The sequence below is a fragment of the Cupressus sempervirens genome, chromosome 11 (genome assembly GCF_028749045.1).
Source record: "Cupressus sempervirens isolate cs-2001-9-10 chromosome 11, ASM2874904v1, whole genome shotgun sequence".
Lineage (NCBI taxonomy): Eukaryota > Viridiplantae > Streptophyta > Pinopsida > Cupressales > Cupressaceae > Cupressus > Cupressus sempervirens.
In genome coordinates this window covers 401,944,440-401,966,111 of record NC_143128.1, presented here as the reverse complement: position 1 = coordinate 401,966,111, position 21,672 = coordinate 401,944,440, and the positions used below count along the sequence as shown (strand labels likewise).

The following is a 21,672-nucleotide window of genomic DNA, read 5'->3' as shown; positions in this document are numbered from 1 at the left end:
CAAAACATAATTCCGCAGATAGCCTTCCACCCACTTACTCACAATCTCAGTCTAACTGTCAATTAGAGGGTGCTAACTAGTACTCGAAGTCAACTTTGTCCCACATAATCTGAATAACTCTTGCCAGAAATGACTCATGAAATGGCTATCACGGTTGCTCACTATAGTCTGGGGTAAACCATGCAATCTAAACAGCTCCTAGAAGAATAGCTCGGCTATCTAAATAGCTGAATAAGTGGTGGTGATGGGGAAGAAGTGAGCATATTTGGTGAGGTGATCCACTACCACATAGATGCGATCTCTACCTTGCGCTTTTGGCAAGCCCACAATGAAATCCATAGACAATCATTCTCACTTCTACTCAAGAATGGGAAGTGGTTCCAGTAACCCTATTGGGTAGGTGTGCTCCTATTTGTTTTGCTAACAAACAAACCACTCCGACATATCGTTGCACATCTATCTTCAGGCCCTTCCATGTGAACCTCTCACGAATCTATCTATAGGTCTTGAAGGACCTGGGATGTCCAGCCAATGGTGAATCCTCAATTTGTGGAGAATATATATTTTGATTATTTCATGTTGTTAGAGAGGATGCTTGAGATGTAGGAGAGACTATAGTTGATGATGACTAAGTTAAAATGGAGTAGATGGCTTAATGCAAACATTGTTTAAGGATGAATCGAACCAAAGATACTTAATGACAATGTGTGTTCCACTGTGAGGTAAAAAACTGTTGATTTTTCAATATCTATTCATTTTAATTCTAAATTTCTAAGTTATTGTTTGTGTGCTTCTAACTTGTCATATGATTTGAGTCTTACTCTTTCTTGAAATAAATATTTGTAGATATGTTTGCTCTATCTCACCTATTGTACTTGTAAAACTGTAAATAGATATGCTGTTGTGGATTCTTAGTCTTGGAAAGATTTATGAAACATTTGATAACATTCCTCCTAAATTTATTTTAGGTTACTAGTGCAGCAATTAAGGGTTTGGCTGCATTCCACCTAGATTTATTTTGGACCACTCTATGGAAGAGATGTCCTATTTTTTTATTGTGAGCGAGCTGCACTGCTCTAGCTACTTCTGGTCATGGGCTGACTGCAATCTTTCTCATTTGACAGGTGTAGGCCAATTAGAGATCTCATTGATATATAAATAGAAAATCTCAAAAGTTGTAAGAATGTAACCAAAGAGTTATCACATGCAGGCATGTTTATGAAACAAATAAAAGACTGATTTCTGCAATGAAACTCGATTGGAAAAGAAATGACATAAGGTTGACCAATGAGCTGTCATGCAACAAGTTCATGCACAGCATCGGCTTAAAAATGAGCTGATTTTCAGTTATCCTTTTTCAATATTATGTGCTTTTCCACAATTAATCTGTGCCTATTTAAAAAGGGAATCATATTGATCTATGTAAATAAACAAGCCGTGCAATAGCTGTAGTAGTTCAACACGTTTACATGGTTTAACTATAAATATATAGTGAATTCAGGACTGAAATTGCGTAATGTGTGTTGGAACAACAAACACTTTTGAATATATTTTAATCAGGGTTCTTATACATCGATTTACATGTAATAACTTTGCATCATTGTATATACATCCAAGGATGCTTCGGAAATTGTTAAAATATTGACTGCACACTAAAAATATAAGGAACGAAAAGTATTGGCAAACATAAAAATGCAGGATACAGTAGAAGCTTCTTGTCCGGCCCCAAAGTCCCGTCCAAGTGTGATTCTGCCAGATACTCTTCCACATTGGGATGATCCAAATCAATTTCTGACTTGGATGACTTCATTCTTCAGCGTCACTGCATTAAAAGCTGAAACCACTCTTACAGTTTCCTTTAAAAAAATCAACTACCGCGAAAGTGATTGAATTGGAAAGAAACCAAAAAAAATTAGGGCTTTCAAAAAATTGTTACCCCGTTCTTCATATAAGTTAGCAGTATATTGTTGTTCAGACGGTTGTATAAAACGATTTCGTTCCCTCTTACAAGCAACAGCGCTCAACCGATTTCGCAGGAAAATATAATAGTTTAGTCTGTCTTGTAGAGTTTTAATGAAATGAGTAGATCGGAAGACCTGACTAATTTCTTAGTGTCGCGACTTCCACGGAAATTCGATCAGAGTGACATCATCTCTAACCACAATTCTTTTTGCCCTGAAAATGAAAATGATGAAATCTTGCTTCTTTCTTTATTTAGTGTTGATTTATTAAAGCAAACTTATAACCACTCGAATTGATCATTCGAAGCAGGGATGATTTCTTTTTCTTCCTATCGCATGGGATTATGTATCACAAGCTTGAATGGAAAATTGATGATAGGAATTGCATATAGTGAAAAAGGTATTATTATTTTTATATTTAATATAAGCTATGAAATTTACATGTTTATTATTTCTCTTTTTTTATCTCATTCGATTGTGGATCATAAGGAAAAATGGAAATTTAATGATAAAAATTGCAGCTAAAAAAATATTGTTATTATTTATATTTAATATAAATCATGAGATATTGATGCAAGTAATGCAAAGAGGCTTAAGTGAGATAAATTCAACTTAAACCTACTCATGCCTTGCTTAAAGTACACATGGAAACCAAACACAAAATTATAGCAAAGAGATTATCGAATTCATAGATTTACTAATTGATTTAATACGATAACAATAATTAACATGTCTAGTTGTGAGGCCTTCTGGGTTGTGGCCTTATACAATGAATTACAGCATCAAATTCCAAATGTGTAGTCTTTGTTTGCCTTCTACTAATCATGCTACTTTATACTATGAGTCTACCTTCATCATGCTACTTTCCTACATCAAATCCAAGTGCTTATATAGCCAGCTAGACCACAAGTTGGCCAGTCAGGCATTTAATTACAATATAGGTCCGATCTTGGAGATGTAAGTCATAACCCAAGCAAATGGCATCAATTGTTCACGCGCTCTTAAGGATGGGTCCAAACACAAGTTGGGAGTCGACTCCCAATTACACAAGATGTCACGTCATCATAGGAAACTATGTCAAACAAAACAACACGCCTCATAGGATGCAAACAGTAGGAAATGGAAACTGGAAAGAATGGCACAAAACTTGCAAATTATGACACTTCAACATTTGTACTTTTAGGGAAAGGACTATAAATAGGTCCTCAACAACATTCTAACTGCACATAGCACAAAACCCAAGGTAGCAATAGCTACACCGCAAACAACAAATAGGTGCAGAAACTAAGAAATATTTTTGGGAGATGCAAGATTGCTCATTGATCCAAGATGCTCCAGCATTAGACACCTAGGGTAAGTAAAGAATTAATGCCCACATCAAGCATCCCTAATAATTTGACCCGAATCATAAAGATTGCACTCGGTTTGTGTTAACCATAAGTTTTCTTCATCTGATTTATCTTTCCACTGAACAAGGTATTTCATGTAGTCTATTCCTCTGATACTCGTGCTTATTCTACTATCCAAAACCTTCATAATGATGTCATCCTTCTTCTTAATATAATATGGGTTATCTTTTAATTCCTCGTTAGCTTCAAAGTATTGAGAGATGTCAGCAATGTTGAATATAAGTGAAATATCTATGTCTCTAGATAATTCAACTTCAAAACCATTTCCACCGTCTAACTTCCTCATAATCTTACAAAGATCAAATTTCTCTCTTTAGCTTACTGTAAGTTCCAACTGAAATTTTGATCTTCTTCAAATGAACCATCACTTTAACTCCAACCTCAAAAGATTAATGTCTTCTCACTTTATCTAGTCTTTATTTATATCCAAGGTTACTTTTCTCTAGATTCTTTCTCACTTCATCATGCAAAGTCTTCATGAAATCTGCAAATTCTTCAACTTCAGCACTTCTTTAGCTTAATACTCAAATATCTCAATTTAGTAGTTCCTTTAGGATTCAATTCATTAACAATCTCAAAAGGTGTCTTCTTGGTGCTCCTATTCACTGAATTGTTATATGTGAGCTTTGTTTGTGCTAGAATTAGATCCCAATTACTAGGTTTATTTCCAACCAAACATCTCAACAAGTTACCCAATCTTATATTTACTACCTTAATCTATCCATCTATCTACAAATGAAATGTAGAACTAAACTTCAACTCTGTATCCATTTTCTTCCAATGTGTTCTCCAAAAATGACCAGCAAACTTGGCATCTATGTCTGAAAAATAGTCTTAGGCAACCAATTCTATCTCACTATTTCCTTGAAGAATAATTCAACCACATGTATTGTATCAGATGTTTTCTTACAAGGTATGAAATGGGCCATCTTTAAAAATCTTTCTAATGCTACCAAAATAGAATCATTATCCCTATGAGTTCTAGGTAAACCAAGAGCAAAGTTTGTATTGATATCTTCCCAAGTCTTATTAGGTACAGGTAATGGTGAATACAATCTCAAATTATGACTAACTCCTGTTGTTGTTTGACAAATTCTACAACTTCTAACCATCATTTGTACATCCTTATAAATTAGAGGCCAAAAGTACCTATCAACAATACACTTCACTATTTTATCAATCCCAAAATGTCTAGCAAGTCCTCCACTATGTTTCTCCTTCATGATGTTCTCTCACATAGATCCTCTAGGTATGCATAACCGAGTTCCCTTAGACAACATGTCTTCTTGAATGAAATAATTAGTCCACTTATTTAGGTCACTCATCAACTAGTTCATACAAGCTTTCCAAGGTTCTGAAAAATCTCAAATTCTAACTAACTCTTGTTTTTGTTTGACAAATTCTACAACTTCTAACCATCATTTTTACATCCTTATAAATTAGAGGCCAAAAGTACCTATCAGCAATACACTTCACTATTTTATCAATCCAAAAATGTCTAGCAAGTCCTCCACTATGTTTATCCTTCGTGATGTTATCTCCCATAGATCCTCTAAGTATGCATAATTGAGTTCCCTTAGACAACATGTCTTATTGAATGAAATAATTAGTCCACTTATTCAGGTCACTCATCAACTAGTTAATACAAGCTTAACTCACATTTTTGTCAACAAATTTATTCTTCTACCCAAAGCATTAACAACCTTATTTGATTGTCCACTCTTATGTTTCAACACAAAGGAAAAATTATGTAAGTACTCAACCCACTTCATGTCTCTTTGGTTCAAATTGTTTTTGACTTCCCAAATACTGCAATGCTTTATGGTCAGTTAACAACACAAAATCTTTAGGCATCAAATAATGGCTCTACTTCTTCAAAGCTAGAACAATAGCATAGGATTCCTGATCATAAACTAAATATCTTTTCTTAGCATCACTCAACCTCTCACTATAGAAAGCTACAAGTCTTCCTGCTTGACTCAAAACAGCTCCAATGACACTTCTACTAGCATCACAATCAACTTTAAAAACTTTATTGAAATTAGGCAAAGCAAATGTAGGTTGTTGGAAATGTCAGAGGAGTAACTGAGAGGGGAGGGGTGAATCAATTACCACAAAAACAAATCCTTGTCCCTTAGATGTCAATACAAACTTCCACTAATCATGCAATATAGAATAGCTTAGTTAATACTATAATATTATTGATGCTCAGTTAAAAAAACAACCTTAAGATTATTTAGACTATTTTATCCTTTAGTGACTTAGTTGTAGAAATATAAAGCATAAGCAAATAACATGAACACAAATGACACCAAGATTTAACATGGAAACCCAATTTGAGAAAAACTACCTTGCAACTGGTCACAATAATTTTCACTCTTTTGAAGTGAGCCCTGTTAGGAGGCAACCCTGTTAAAGGTTACAAAACATACTATTAAGTAGGATCTTGTTAGAGGATTTGGATCACCCTATTAGGAGTGGCCTAGTTAGAGGTCTTCAAACACTTCAATCTTGAAATGTCACCTTTTAAGAGGATTTACAAAATGACTATTAAGTCAACTTTGTTGAGAGATTTATTTACTACTACAATGGTTAAAAAGCAACAACAATTTGACCTGATCAATGGAGCAACTTTCTTTCTTGATTTAGATCTATGTTCTAGCTTCACAGATCCTCCTGATCAGATGTTCTTTGCAGTTTATCTTTCATGCTTTCCTGCTCTACCTTTTGCCTTCGCTTACATATCCTTCTTTTTCATATTTCTCCTCTTACTTTTGTCTTCTCAAATTGACCTTTCTTATATATCATAAGCTAAAAAAGTCAACTTGAATACCCTTCCAAAACATCAATAAACATCCAAATAGTCTACCTGAGTTAATAAAATATTTGACAATTACATTATGTTATCACTCACTCAAACTATAGTTGATCACTCGGTTGACACTATGACTCCTTCAATGCTTGACCACTCGGTCAGTACTGCACTCCTTTGATGTTTTATTGCTTGGTCAATATTGTAAGAAAGAATCCTTTCATTAACCAATTGCTTGATTAATATTAGAAAGTCTTCATTGCCCGACTACTTGGTTAATACTGACATATACAAGGTTAATACTGCAAACTCTACATTGCTCAGTTAATACTAAGATATACAAGGTTAATATCGCAAACTCTACATTGCTCTATTAATACTGACATTTGTGTAAACATCAATGATAATATACAATTGAAGAATTGTTTCCAACAAACTCCCTCTTTGGCATTGATGGCAACACAATATGTCAACATAAGCTGATAAAGATGTCAGCAATTAGATAATATCTTTGATTTCATTATGATTCTCATCCATACCAACTCCCTTTGAGATTCAACTTGGATTTATCTCTGTTGCTTTCCTGTCAGTACTCTTCTATCGTTTTATCTCTTGTAGTTGTACATTCAATTGTCTAAATAACAAAACTCTTCTTCTTTCTCATTAATACTGATCTTTTCGCAATCATCCATGTTGACACTGAAATCTCCCTCTTTGACATCAATTGTCAAAGGATATAAAATTTGAAGTTATAATGTACCTTTGTACAAGTTCATATGCAATATGCTTTGCATCTTGCACCACTTTGCATCAACTTGATTGATCTACAATGGAGCTTGGTTGATCTATAATGGAGCTTGGTTGATGCCTCACTATCTTTTACTTTAGTGATCATCAGATAAGGGAATAACCCCTAGTTTACCTCTTAGATACATAAATGCATCCTTAGGTAAAGCTTTAGTAAATATATCTACTATATGCTCCTTGGTGTTCAAATATTCCAATCTCACCTCTTTGTCTTGAACCAATTCCCTTCGAAAATGATATTTGATTGCAATGTGTTTTGTCTTTGAGTGCATCACAGGATTTGTGGATGTATTGATTGCACTAGTGTTATCACAATAGATAACCATTGGTTCCTTGATTTCTTCCTTCATTCCTAACATCAATTGCTTGATCCGCATTATGTTAGAACAATTAATTGTTGTAGCAACATACTCTGCTTTTGCTATAGATTGAGACATATAATTTTGTGTCTTACTTGTCCAATACACTAGCCTCTTTCCAAGAAATAATGCTCCTCCACTAGTACTTTTTTCTTTCATCAATGCTTCCTACCCAATCTGCATCAGTAAAGGCTCTTAACTCAAGATTTCCTCCTTTTGTGTACCATAACCCATAATCTTCAATTTCTTTTAGATGTCTCAAAATTCTTTTGACTGTCATCATGTGGTTTTGTTTAGGATTAGCAAAAAATCTTGAAACTATGCCAATTGCCAATGCAATATCAGGTCTGGTGTGAACTACATACCAAAGTTTCCCAGTCATTGATCTATAAGTAGTATAGTTTACCTCCTTTGAATCATCAATTATTGAGAGCTTATGTCTAGTAGACATAGGTGTTCCAATTGATTTGGAATCTTCCATTCCAAATACTTTCAATGTTTCCCTGATGTATTTTGATTGAGTGATGAATATTCCTTCCTTCATCCGATGAACTTGTAGACCCACAAAAAAAATGATTTATCCAAACATGGACATTTCAAATTCTTTCCTCATTTCTTCTGCAAAGGACTTGCATAAAATATCATGCCCTCCAAATATGGTATCAACTACAAATATTTTTGCAAGCAATATCTTGTCTTGTGGTCCTTCTTTGATATACAAATTTCTATTATCTTTTGTCTTTTCAAAAACATTTTTTGTTAGATATCCATGCAGTCTCCCATACCTTGCTCTAGGAGCTTGCCTTAATCCATATAAGGCTTTATGAAGTTTACATACCATGTTTCTTTGGCTTGGATCAACGAAACCTTTAGGTTGTTTGATGTAGACTTCTTCTTATAGGACTTCATTCAAGAAAGCTTATTTAACATGCATCTCATATACTTTGAATCATTTTCGTGCTGCATAAGCTAGAAGTATTCTGACTCCTTCAAGTCTTGTAATAGGAGCAAATGTTTCCCCATAATCAATACCTTGTTCTTCAGCATAACCTTTACATACAAGTCTTTCCTTGTTTCTTGTTACTTCTCCTTTCTCATTCATCTTATTTTTGAATATCCATTTTGTACCAATCACATTTTTATCTTTGGGTCTAAGAAAAAGAGATCAAATTTTATTCTTTTCTATTTTCTCAATCTCTTCATTGATTGCCTCTATCCAATTTTTATTTTCTAAAGCATCTTTTACATATCTAGGCTCAAATTCACTAAGTAAACATGTACCTTTTAATATTTTTCTTATTAGTATGCCTTATGTCTCTCCTCCAATTATTTAATCAGGTGTATGATGTCTTCTAATAAATATTGCAAGCCTTGGATCTTTCTTACTTGATTATGGACTTGGTTCTCCAAGATCTTCATCCTTTTGCTCGAGCTCCTCTGGCTGATCTAGGTGTAACTCGAGTTGTATTGCCTATGACTTGGGTTGCATTTCCTAGGGCTGCAACTCAGGTTGAACTAACTAAGACTTGGGTGCCTCTGTCCGTGACTCAGGTTGAACTACCAATGAATTGCTAGGTGCACTTAGTTGTTGATTGGCTTCAACCTTTTGAGATAAATTCTAAGGTTCCTCTTCATAATAGGTAAACTTTTTGTAATCTTTAGGCTCTTTGTTGCTCCATTCCTCACTTCTTTTTGCAAACTCATCAAGTTTTACATGGGTACTTTCTATGACTTTATGAGTAGTAAGATTCAAACATTTGTATGCCTTGTTTTTATTTGAGTACCCTAGGAATATTCCTTGATCGCTTTTTACATCAAGCTTTCCTTTCCTTTTCTTACATCTTTTAAAATATAAAATTTGCTTCCAAATACTTTGAGATAACAAACATTGGGCTTGAAACCATGTCATAATTCACAAGGTGTTTTGTTTGTACCTTTCTTCAATTGAACTCGGTTCAATGTATGAACTTTTGTGTTGATTGCTTCTCTATAATATTTTGGTGCAACATTCTTCTATGTTAATAGTGTCCTTGCACATTCCATGATGGATTTTTTTCTTCTTTCTTCTATTCTATTTTGGTCTGGAGTTCGAGGTGTTAATACCTATCTTTTGATTCCTCTTTCATTGCAGAACTCATTAAATTCATTTGAGATGAATTCTCATCCTCTATATGATCTTAGGCATTTCATATTCTTTCATGTTTCCTTCTCAACTCTAGCCAAATACCATTTGACCTTTTGAAAAGCATTAGACTTATCTTTCAAAAAAATTATAGTCATCATTCTAGAATAATCATCAACAAATAGAATGTAATATATATCTCCATAATAGCTTTCCACACCTATTGGCCCACAAAGATCTATATGAACTAATTCCAAAACTTCTTCAAAATTGTAGGACTTACTTTTGAAACTTCTTTTACTCATTTTACCAATTTGACACTATTTGCACATGCCCACCTCAGGTTTCTCCAGATAAGGCATGCCTCTTACTCTGTTGTTCTTGCTTATGGTGATCAGGTTATCGAAGTTAACATGAAACATTCTTTTATGCCATAACCAACTTTCCTCTAAGATAATAAACAATAACTTTCATTGAGATCTAGGTAAAAGAAATTTCCTTTTGTCTGAATGATAGTTCCAACTAGTTTTCCTTTTACATCCAATAGTTTAGCTTTTTCATTCATGAACTCAACTTTGTATCATATAGTTTTCAACTGAGCTACACTAAGTAGATTACATCTTAATGTTTCAACCCAATAGGCATTCTCATATTTGATTCCATTAGTTATTGATATGATTCCTTTTCCCTTTACATAACATGGTTCATTATTTCCAAATCTAACACTTTCACCATTATAGTGTTCCAAATGTTCAAATTTAGTTTTATCACCAGGCATGTGAAGAGAACAACCACTGTCTATGATCCATGTATCATTTTTGCAAACATGAGAGATAAGTGTAGTCTTTTCATTTTTCTCATCATCAGATTCATCTTTAACACCAATATAGACTACTTCATCTTCATCATTATCACTATCAAAATCTTTTGCAATGTAACATGATTTCTTACCTTTTCCTTTGTATTGCTTGTAGCTTTTGAAGTCTTTTTTGCCTTTGAACTTGTTAAATTTATTTTCATCTTTATTTTCCTTGTTTGGACACCTTGCAACAATGTGGCTAACTTCTTCACGTGATAAACAAATTAATAGAATCTTTCCTCTCTGAATTTTCCTTTTCCTCTTGCTACTCTTTTTTCTAGAAGAGTTTTCTATGACTTCAAGATCTTCATCTAAATCATCTTATTCTTCACTATCAACTTGTTTTCCTTTTGAATTTCTTACTTTTCTACGAAGGGTTAGTTTAGCTTTGAATGCAAATTCAAGATTGTTACAAGAAGGAGCATAGTTATTAAAGTTATCCAACTCAAAAGTAGTCAATCTTCCCACAAGAGTATCTAAGCTTAAATCATGTGTTGGATTACATATCATCTCTTGAATAGATGAAACTTTGTTTGCATAAATAGGAAGAAGTGTTCTTAGTACCCTGCCAATTATTGTGTCATCATTAATTATACCTCGTGCAACTTTGATTGCACTTACATTTTCTTTGATCCTTTCACTATATTGGGTAAAGTTCTCACCTTCTTTCATTTTCAATCGATCAAACTTACCTCTTAAAATTTCTACCTTAGCTCTTTGAAATTTTTTGTCACCTCCAAAGACTTTCTTCATCTTTTCCCACATATCAAATGTAGTAGGAAAATCTTTTACTTCATCAAATTTAGAATAGTTTAAAGAGGATGCAATATTGATCATCATAATATTATGATCCTTTTCTTATTTTATTTTCTCTATAGTCATAGGCTTGGGTGGTGGCACATATTTATTCTCCAAGTAGAATACACCAACATCATTGATGTTTGATATATGTAGCTTCATCAACTATTGCCATGCTGAAAAGTTTTCTATGTTAAGCTAAGGGATCTCCCTTCTATATATATCTTGATCTTTAGCTTAGGTCCTTCAAACCTTTTTCTACGAGCACCAACTACTCTAATACTAATTGTTGGAAATATAAGAGGAGTAACTAAGAGGGGAGGGGTGAATTAATTACCACAAAAACAAATCCTTGTCCGTTAGATATCAATACAAACTTCCATTGATCATGCAATATTGAATAGCTTGGTTAACACTATAATATTATTGATGCTTGGTTAACAAAACAATCTTAAGATTATATAAATTTTCTTATCCTTTAGTGACTTAGTTTTAGAAATATAAAGCATAAGCAAATAACATGAACACAGATGACACCAATATTTAATGTGGAAACCTAATTTGGGAAAAACCACCTTGCAACTATTCACAATACATTCCACTCTTTTGAAGTGAGCTCTATTAGGATCCAACCCTATTAAAGGTTACAAAACATATTGTTATGTATGACCCTATTAGAGGATTTGGATCACACTATTAGGAGTGTGTTGGTTAGAGGTCTTCAAACACTTCAATCTTGAAATGTCACCTTGTTATAGGATTTACAAAATGACTATTAAGTCTATATGCCTAAAATATGGGCACACTTCTATGAGTCATTATATCCAAGATTACTCAAAAATGAAGTCTTGAATGGTGACTCATAGCTCTCTATTCATGGAGTTCAAGGGTTTGTAATGGAGGCCCTCAGCTTGACCTAGTTTGTGTCCATGCAAGTACACCATGAAACAAGAGATTGAATGATCTAATATGCATGCAAATGAAAATGAAAAACTAATCTAAATGATAACAATGCAAAACAATGCAAGAAATGAATTCTAATCTATGAAAAGAAATAACAATGCAGATCTAATCTATGAAAGCAAGATCTAATCTATCAATGCAAGATCCAAGCTAACATGAAAATCAAAGCATGGATCATGATGATGGAAGCCATGCATGCAAGAGGGAATGAAAAAAGAAGATAGAAGTTCTCCATAAAAGCTTTAATATTCAAAACTCCTCCTTCAAAAATCACTCTCCAAACTTGCAACATAACAATAGCATAATAATGGGTGTAATTGTGGATCTATTGTGGATATATCGTGGATGATTTGTGGTTGTCCAAAATGAGGAGAGGGCTCTCCCTTATAAAGAAAAATATGGAGGTGAGAGGCTTCCCACAACCAATATGGGATAATAGAGTTTGACCCATGTGAGACAAAATTTCACCAATGAGAAAAGAGGAGTGGTTGAGAAGAAAGTGAAAAGAGGATAAAGATAAGTCCCTCTTAGAAATATGTGCATTTAAGTGTAGAGAAATTTAATAAAATATTTATTTAATTTTTTATTTTATTTCCTTTTTCATCAAAAAGAGCTATTTAAGTGGGAATTTCATTTAATTAAAAGGGAGCAAGTTCTTTTAATTAAATAGGAAATATTTAATTAAATTAAAAGAGGGTTTTTTCTCTTAATTAATTAAATGTGGATGAATTATTTAATTAAAAGAGAGGTTTTCTTTTAATTAAATGAGGACTTATTTTATTTAATTAAAAGGAAGATTTTCTTTTAATTAAATAAGACTTAGGATAAAATGATCAACATTAGAAATGAAATAATCAAATTTGATCAAGGAAGTTGATTTAATAAAATATTGCAAACCATTGATTCAAGAAATTTGATAAATTGATAAATTGAATAATGGGGGCCCATATTCTAGGCGACCATTTTAGGGTGCATACAAAGTCAACTTTGTGAAGAGATTTGTTTACTGCTACAATGGTTAGAAAGCAACATCAATTTGACCTAATTTATGAAGCAACTTTCTTTGTAGACTTAGATCTCTATTTTGGCTTCACCTCTAGATCCTTCCTAGTAAGACGTTCTTTGTAGTTCCTGCTCTGCTTTTTGCCTTTACTCACATATCCATCTTGTTCACTTTCATCTTCTCAACTTGACCTTTCTTATATATCATAATATAGGAAAAGTTGGTTTGAATAACCTTCCAAAACATTAATAAACATCCAAATAGTCGGCCTCAATTAATAAAATATTTGACAATTACATTTTGTTGTCACTTGGTCAACACTAGAATTGATCACTTAGTTGACACTATGACTCCTTTAATGCCCAACGACTTGGTCAATACTACACTCGTTTGATGCCCAACCACTCGATCAATACTGTAAACATAAATCCTTTCATTAACTAATTGCTCAGTTAATATCGAAAAGTCTTCATTACCCAACTGCTTGGTTAATACTAAGATATACAAGGTTAATATTGCAAACTATACATTGCTCGATTAATACTGACATTTGTGTAAACATAAATGACAAATCTTGAACAATAACATACGATTCTTGATCATAAACTAAATATATTTTCCTAGCATCACTCAACCTCTCACCTTAGAAAGCTACAAGCCTTCCTTCTTGACTCAAAACAACTCTAATGACACTTCTACTAGCATCACAATCAACTTTAAAAACTTTATTAAAATCGGGCACAGTTTTAGGCAATCTCGCTAATCTTTGTTTCAATGTTTCAAAACTTGTATGTGCTCAATGTGCCCACTTGAAATCCTTTTTTTCAGCTCTCATTGTTTCAGTCATATCATTAAAAATTGAAGTAAAATTCTTGTAAGAATTTGGTATAGCTTTGATACCATGTAAGAGTTTGGCTTAGGGAAAAATTCACCTAAGATTGTAGAACTTGAACACAAGCACAACTGTAGACAAAAAGAGTATGATCAATATATCAGAGTATGTCCTCATACATTGCTTTGTGTTGTATGTCCAAACACACTAAGAGTGCCTACATATAAAGGCCTCCTAAGAAGCACCTAGAACATCTCTAGAAGGAGCCAGGAGATAAGATAAGTATGACAACTAAGCACACATCTTATCCATCACTGTAGATGAGAGGATAAGAATGACAAGGTGTATCTCAAGTGGAGATGTTGTAGACACCATGTGCATAAAAGAGGTGCAAACTCATGTGTTGTCAACATGACAACTCATAAGAGTGCACATACTCCTAGGTGACTAATAAATAAATATTAAAATAATGCATTAACCTAAGTAAACTTAAGTAAGTGTAAATGGTGAATAATTATTTACACCAACACCCCCCCCCAACCACCTTAAGTGCAACTTAGGGGAATGCACTTAAGCTTACAAAAACTAGGATGAAAATGCATGATGGGTCTCAACTATGAGGCCATGTTAGGTACCCATGTACATAATGAAAATGCAATACAATCTCTCATAAAGTGGAGAAAGAAGGAAAACCTCATGGGAAAACCCCTCCCCTAAAAAGAGAGATGAAAAAGGGATGCATGAATGGATGGAGTAATCAAGACCCACCCATTATGGCATGCATCAAGTATATACAAGAGAGAAATAGGAGAAGGACAAAACCCCCTAAGAGGAAAAAGTCCTCCCCCAAAAAGGAGAAGAAGGAGATGAGGTAATCCCCCACTAAAAGTAGTGTGCTGACTAGTGAGAAATGCTCCAATGTAGAAGCTGATCCTTGACCATTGAATGATGTTCCTCCCCTTTGGAAGAAATAATAGCAGAGGTACTAGTGAGATGCTTCCCTTGTGTGTGGAAAGAATCTCAATGATGAACGATATCGCTGAAACTTGTTCAAGTGTCCCTTTATTGATACCAATGGTGGCTCCTTCCAAAACTACTAAGAAGAAGTGCAGATCTAGCAAGGATTGATGTAGAACCTGTTTCAAGGAACCAATAATCTTTTCAAATGACAAAGAGACCTCCTACAATTGTTGTACATAAGAATCCACAATCACATCAACTTGTAAAGATTGATCATGTAGAGAATGGACATGAGGGTTAGAGTGAGCCATCACAACAACTGTAGAAGGATCATCCTCATCAAAGATAAGTGGTATATCATCAAAGAAGTCCTCCAAATTTGCTATGTGTGACTCTAAAAACAAACCTAAAATGTCAATCAAGAAGTCATCACCTGAGATTGGAACTGGAAGACAAAGTGTACCTTGTTGTGTTGAAGTACATGAATCTGTCACTGTGGCAATAGATGAAGTATTCACCTCAAAGAGAAGACAAATATCATCTAGAATGTCTCCCACATCTTCAATGTGAGACTCCATGAATAGGCCTGCAATGTTTGGTAGGAAGTCATCGCATGAAGGTAAAGTAGGAAGACATGAAGTGTTTTGTTGCACTGAATCTGAAGCATCTGTGGCTAAAACAAGATCGGTAGGAGTAATAGGGGCATTTGGAGGTGTGATGTCATCTGAAGAGGATACAACTACAACTGGGGTTTTTAGATCTTTTGGGAATGGAGGAATGTGTGGACCTCCATACGTCTCCCAAAGATGAATCTAGTGATCATAATGATCAGTTGCTTTAAGGTCAATAAGTGAATCCAAAACCTCCCTATCCACATGCAGAAAGAGAATAGTACCAATGAGGGAAGAAGTCTCAACATCATATGTAAATTTTATGCGCATATGGTAGTGCATTGTGTTGACTGAGATATTTGATAGCCAATTGGCTCCATTCTTGATAGTTTTCTGGTGTCAAGTAAATCAAATCTCCCTCTTCCATGATGGACTAAGCAATGTATCCCCCAAAGATGCAAAAAAAATCAAAGAACACCCCCCCACTCCCCTAATGTATGATTTAGGCACTTGGTAACCATGTGCCAATTTAGGGCATATTTATGAAAGTAGTATTTCTGTCCATAAAACCTATAGTCTGATTACAAATCTAGAAAGTAAATTTAGAAAAAAAGCACTTTCAAAAAAATGGAACTTGATTATGTGTCTAGATGAGCCCATACTAAGCATTTTAAGTGGAAAAAATTGGCATTTGTGAGTTGCAAAAAAATGCAGGAACAAAGATCTCAAACCACCTGCACCAATGTGTAGATCATCAAATTCTACGCCAAAACAAAAAAAAATGCTCACAAAAAGGAGTCCATATGAGGAATATATCACTGTTTGAAAATCACTACTACTATTTTTTTTTTTCTGAATCGTTGTTGCACCTCCAAAAATGAAATGGCTCTAGATTTTGCCTCAGATGTCCGATTTGGATGAAACAAAATCTAATTTGGGGGTTTTTGACCTTCTAAATGTGATGCAAATATCTTATTTGCACTAGCAAGCACCAATCTTCACCTACAAACAATGCAAATCCAAAAAAATAGTAGAGATGCAGATGAAAAAAAATGTAGATCTGAAAATTAAATGTATAGATCTAAAATGATCATACCAATTCTGCAAATCGGGCCTTTGGGTTGCCAGTTTGCAAAAAAAAATTGCCTTAATTTTGACTATGCCTAGGGTAGGTGAAATTATAGTCAAATTTTACTGAATTGACATTCCAAACATAATGGCAAGGTCTGTTCTATCTCTAAATGCTCCCAATGACTACGATACTCTAGATTCAGGCCAAGATGCTGAAGCAAGAAGATGGTCTTGAATGGCTATGTGAAGAGAAATTCTCCAAGAGCTCTGATACCATGTAAGAATTTGCCTTAGGGAAAAATTCACCTAAGATTATAGAACTCGAACACAAGCACAATTGTAGACCAAAAAGAGTATGATCAATATATTAGAGTATGTCCTCATACATTGCTCTATGTTGTATGTCCAAACACAGTAGGAGTGCCTACATATAAAGGCCTCTCAAGAAGTACCTAGAATGTCTCTAGAAAGAGCCAGGAGATAAGATAAGCATGACAACTAAGCACACGTCTTATCCATCATTCTAGATGAGAGGATAAGAATGACAAGGTGTATCTCAAGTGGAGATGTTGTAGACACCATGTGCATAAAAGAGGTGCAAATTCCTGTGTTGTTAACATGACAACTCACAAGAGTGCACATACTCCTAGGTGACTAATAAATAAATACTAAAACAATGCATTAACCTAAGTAAACTTAAGTAAATGTAAATAATGAATGATTATTTTAAACCAACAATTCTTTATAAACTTCCTATAGAAACTTGTCAATCCATGAAATGATCTAACTTCTCCAACATTCTCAGGTGTAGGCCAATCAAGAATAACTTTTACCTTTTCAAAATCCATTTTCAAGCCATCAGTTGAAATGGCAAAACCAAGATACACAATCTCCTTCTTCATGAAAGAACATATCTCCAAATTAATCAACTACTTCTCCTCCTTCAATCTCTACAATACATTTTTTATATGCTCAAGGTGCTCTTCTTTAGTCTTACTAAATATTTGAATATCATCAAGGTACACAATCACAAATTTTCCCAAAAACATTCTTCAAAACTTCATTCATTAGCCTCATGAAAGTACTAGGTGTGTTAGTTAAACGAAAAGGCATAACCAACCATTCATTCAAACCTTCACTAGCCTTAAAAGCAATTTTCAATTCATCTCCTTCTCTAATTCTGATTTGATGATAGCCACATTTCAAATCAATCTTTGTAAAATACTTTTCTCCACTCAAACAATCCATTATGTTATCCATTCTAGGCAAGAGAAACCTATACTTAACTATGATTTATTAATAGCTCTGGAATCATTGCACATTCTTCATTCCCTATTGTTCTTAGCTCCCAATATAATAGGTACTACATAAGGACTCAAACTTTCTCTAATTAATCATCTTTCAAGTAATTCTTGTACTTATCTATTCAACTCAACATTTTGAGTAGGTGTCAATATGTGTGGTTTTTTATTAGGGAAACTAGCTCCAAGTACCAAATCCATACTGTGACTAATACTTCTCACATAAAGTAAACCATCAGGTACATTGTTAGAACTAATGTCTTGAAACTTTTCCAACAATGATTCAATCTCAGGTGCATGTTCTAGTTCATCTTATTTCTCAGTCTTTCTAGGAATTAAAAAAAACAAACATTATGCTCTTTCACATCTTTAGCAAATTATTTTATTTCAACCAAACATACTCTAACTATGGTACAATGATTCTCATCGAGATTTTTTACCAAAGGTAAAAAAAAAATTTCTTCCCTTCAACCTAAATAGTATATGGATTCAATCTACCATCATGCAAAGCTTGTCTATAATATGACCAAGGTCAGCCTGTATGCATAAAAGTGTCACACTTCTATAAACCATTATTCTTGAGAGAACCCATGGAAGAGGGAGTCTTAAGAGATGGCTTATAGCTCTCATGCAAAGGCTATGAGATGGTGGCTCTCAATTGAACCAAACTATGCAACCTTTGCAAGGTGCACCATAGAACAAGAGATTCAAAGAGTAGAGGCAAGAGAGCCAATATTCAAGAATCTAGAATAAAATGCAATGCAAGCTAACAAAGAGAACTGAGCTAAAGTATAAATAAAACTAAGCTAAAAAATATGCCATAATGTAAGTAGAATGAGAGCTAATCTAAAATGCAAAAATGCAAGAATGCTCCAAGTCTCCAAAATCACCAAGAAAACCTGCATCATAACAATAGCACGAGAGGCTAAGATTTGTTGAATGAGGAGAGAGCCCTCCCTTTTAAAGAAAAATAGACGGTAGAGATTAAAAGGCAAAAGAGGAATAATCAAGGGAGGAGAATACATCTTGAGTGATCCATGTGCACAAGCATCTCAACCAATCACAATTAATGATTGACTTTGAGAGGGCTTGAAATGTGTGGAGGAGAATTAAAGTTATTTTAAAAATAGAAGATTCCTCTCACATAGGAAATTGTGCATTCATGTGTAGACAAAAATGCCTTTTCTTTTATTTCTAAAATAGGAATAATGCTTTATGTGTGAGCACTTAGGATAAGAGATGAGTGGGGAATTTTATTTAATTAAAAGGGGGACATTTTCTTTTAATTAAATATAAACTTGGGCTAAATTGGTCATACCATAGGTTATAATCGAATAAATAGATTTTTGAGGATTTGATAAAAAATAACCATTAGATAAATTATGAAAAAATGCTAGAAAAGGGGCTTATAGTTTAGATGACCATTTTTAGTTGATTACATACCCAACATAATATGACGACAATCCATAGGCATAATATCACACAAGACTTCATCATTGTAGCTTCCAATTTTGAACTTAACAAGGCATTACTCACTTACATGTAATTTATGCTCCTTCTGGATCCAAGCAACATGATAAGGTTTAGGATGTCTCAATTTTTACAATTGCAACTTGTTAACCAATTCCTCAGATGCCAAATTATCAAAACTTCCACTATTATGACTTTGCAACATTTTCTAGCAATCCTACATCTAGTCTTGAACAAACTTCTTCTTAGACTAGGTTCTTCATCAACTTCCTCATTTCACAAAACTCTTCTTATCATCAAGTTCTCAACATTTTTAAGTTCATTAGGTGTTTCAACTATTTCTTCCAAAGCCAAAGTATTTCTACTGCTACCTCCAATCTTATTGCCTGAATTATTGCATTCAAAAGCTCTATGTCCTTCTCCACACTTGAAATAAGTACCCTTAAACCAAGATCTCTCTTCTCTCTTACCACCATTGTTATTCCTGGAGTAACCAGTATAGCTACCTCTACTATAATTACCTCTTTTTCCAATAGGTTCTTCTTTTCATTATGTCTTTCCTTTACCTCGCATTGCATTGTTAGATCTACTACTTTTTGCATAGGTTCTGCCTCTACTTCTTTAAAATTCACCATCTCCACCTCTTTGTCTCAAATCATGTTTCTTTGTCAATCTCTCTTTAACTTCCAAAGCTTACTAGTATGGTTCCTCTACACTATCCATCTTAACATAATTGATCTCATCTTGAATAGATATTCTCAAACCATTCAGGTATTTAGCTACTTTTCCAACTTCATCATCAATGTCCATATCTGACATCTAATTTGTAAAATTCATTAGTATATTCCTCCACACTCATGTCCTTTTGTCTCATATTCTACATTCTTCTCAATAGGTTAACTTGGTAATATGTAGGAAGGAACTTCTTCATTTAGTCAATCATCTTTGCCCATGTATTGATTTTATTTTCCTCTTTCTATCTTTTAGTATGCAAATGATTCCACCAAAGTGAAACATGACCCTTCAAATTTTTGATTGTTATCTTTGCCTTCTTGTTATCAAGAGTTATTTTATACTCAAATTACTTATCCATCTTAGTGATCCAATCCAAAATTGCATTAGTCTCAGGCCTTCCATCATATCAATCAACTTTAACAATGGGTCTAGAATTTTCCTTAGATAAAACTCTAAGTTAAAGTCTTCCTCATCTTGTTCCACCCGAGGTTCATGGTTAGGATCAAGTGTTTCTTCTTCATCATCACTAACATCCTCAAGATGTACACCTCTTCTCTAGGTTATTCCAACAAGTTCAAGTCTTGTTGCAATCTGTCTCAACATACCCATTATAGCATTGTCTGCATTTCCTCTATCTCAAACCATTTTGACAAGAGTTCCTGCAAGATCATAAATTTATCCAAGTTATAGGTCAAATTTTAGATCTTCCACCCTATAAAAAATCCCAATTAAGGTATCTCATGATCTAATTCACAAGAAAGAACTTAAGCTCTAATATTACCTAATGCAAGGGATGCAATGAGGCTTAAGTGGGATAAACTCAACTCCAACCTACTCATACCCTGCGTAGAGGACAAACATAAACCAAATATAGAATCGCAACAAAGAGACTATTGGATTTAGAGATTTACTAATTGATTTGATAAGATAGCAATAATCAACATGCCTGGTTGTGAGGCCTTCTGAGTTATAGCCTTATACAATGAATTACAACATCAAATTCTAAATGTTCAATCTTTTTCTGCCTTCTATTGATCATGCTACTTCATACTATAGTCTACCTTCTTCATGCTATTTTCCTCATCAAATCCAAGTGCTTATAGAACCATCTAGACCACAAGTCATCCACTCAGGCATTTAATTACAATAAAGGTCCAGTTTTGGAGATGTAAACCATAACCCAAGAAAATGGCATTAATTGTTCATGCACTCTTAAGGATAGGTCCAAACACAAGTTAGGAGTAGGCTCCCAACTGCACAATATGCCATGTCATCATAGGAAATCATGCAAAATGAAACAACACACCTCATAGGATGCAAATAGTGGGAACCAAAAATTGAAAAGAATGGCACAAAACTCATGAAATATGACACTTCAACATTTACCCTCACAGGGAAAAAATTGTAAATAGGTCCTCAATTTTTTTAAAATTTTGTGTAGCACAAAACCCAAGGTAGAGATAACTACATTGTGAACAACAAATAGGTACAAAAAAATAAGAAATATCATTAGATGATGCAAGATTGCTCATTAATCCAAGATGTTCCTGCATTAGATATACATGTTTCTTATTTTATTTTATTTTTGAGAATAATAGA

At 33.9% G+C, this 21,672-nt stretch overlaps 1 protein-coding gene across 5 annotated transcripts in view; it reads right to left on the bottom strand.

The window, feature by feature from the left end:
- The window catches only part of LOC149529872 (glycerol-3-phosphate acyltransferase 9-like), a 245,933-nt gene extending 243,622 nt beyond the window's left edge, over positions 1–2,311 (bottom strand). For 2 of the 5 annotated variants that reach the window (XM_089808660.1, XM_089808659.1), the window contains exons 1-2: positions 1,937–2,212; positions 1,704–1,822 (exon numbers count right to left, since the gene is read on the bottom strand). In XM_089808660.1, coding sequence (XP_089664786.1) covers positions 1,704–1,810 — 107 coding nt within the window. In that variant the 5' untranslated portion in view covers positions 1,811–1,822; positions 1,937–2,212. Of the gene's footprint in view, positions 1–1,703; positions 1,835–1,936 lie in introns of all 5 variants that reach the window. The other 3 variants (XM_089808658.1, XM_089808657.1, XM_089808662.1) reach the window with 3 other exon arrangements.
- Positions 2,312–21,672: the final 19,361 nt, after the last annotated feature.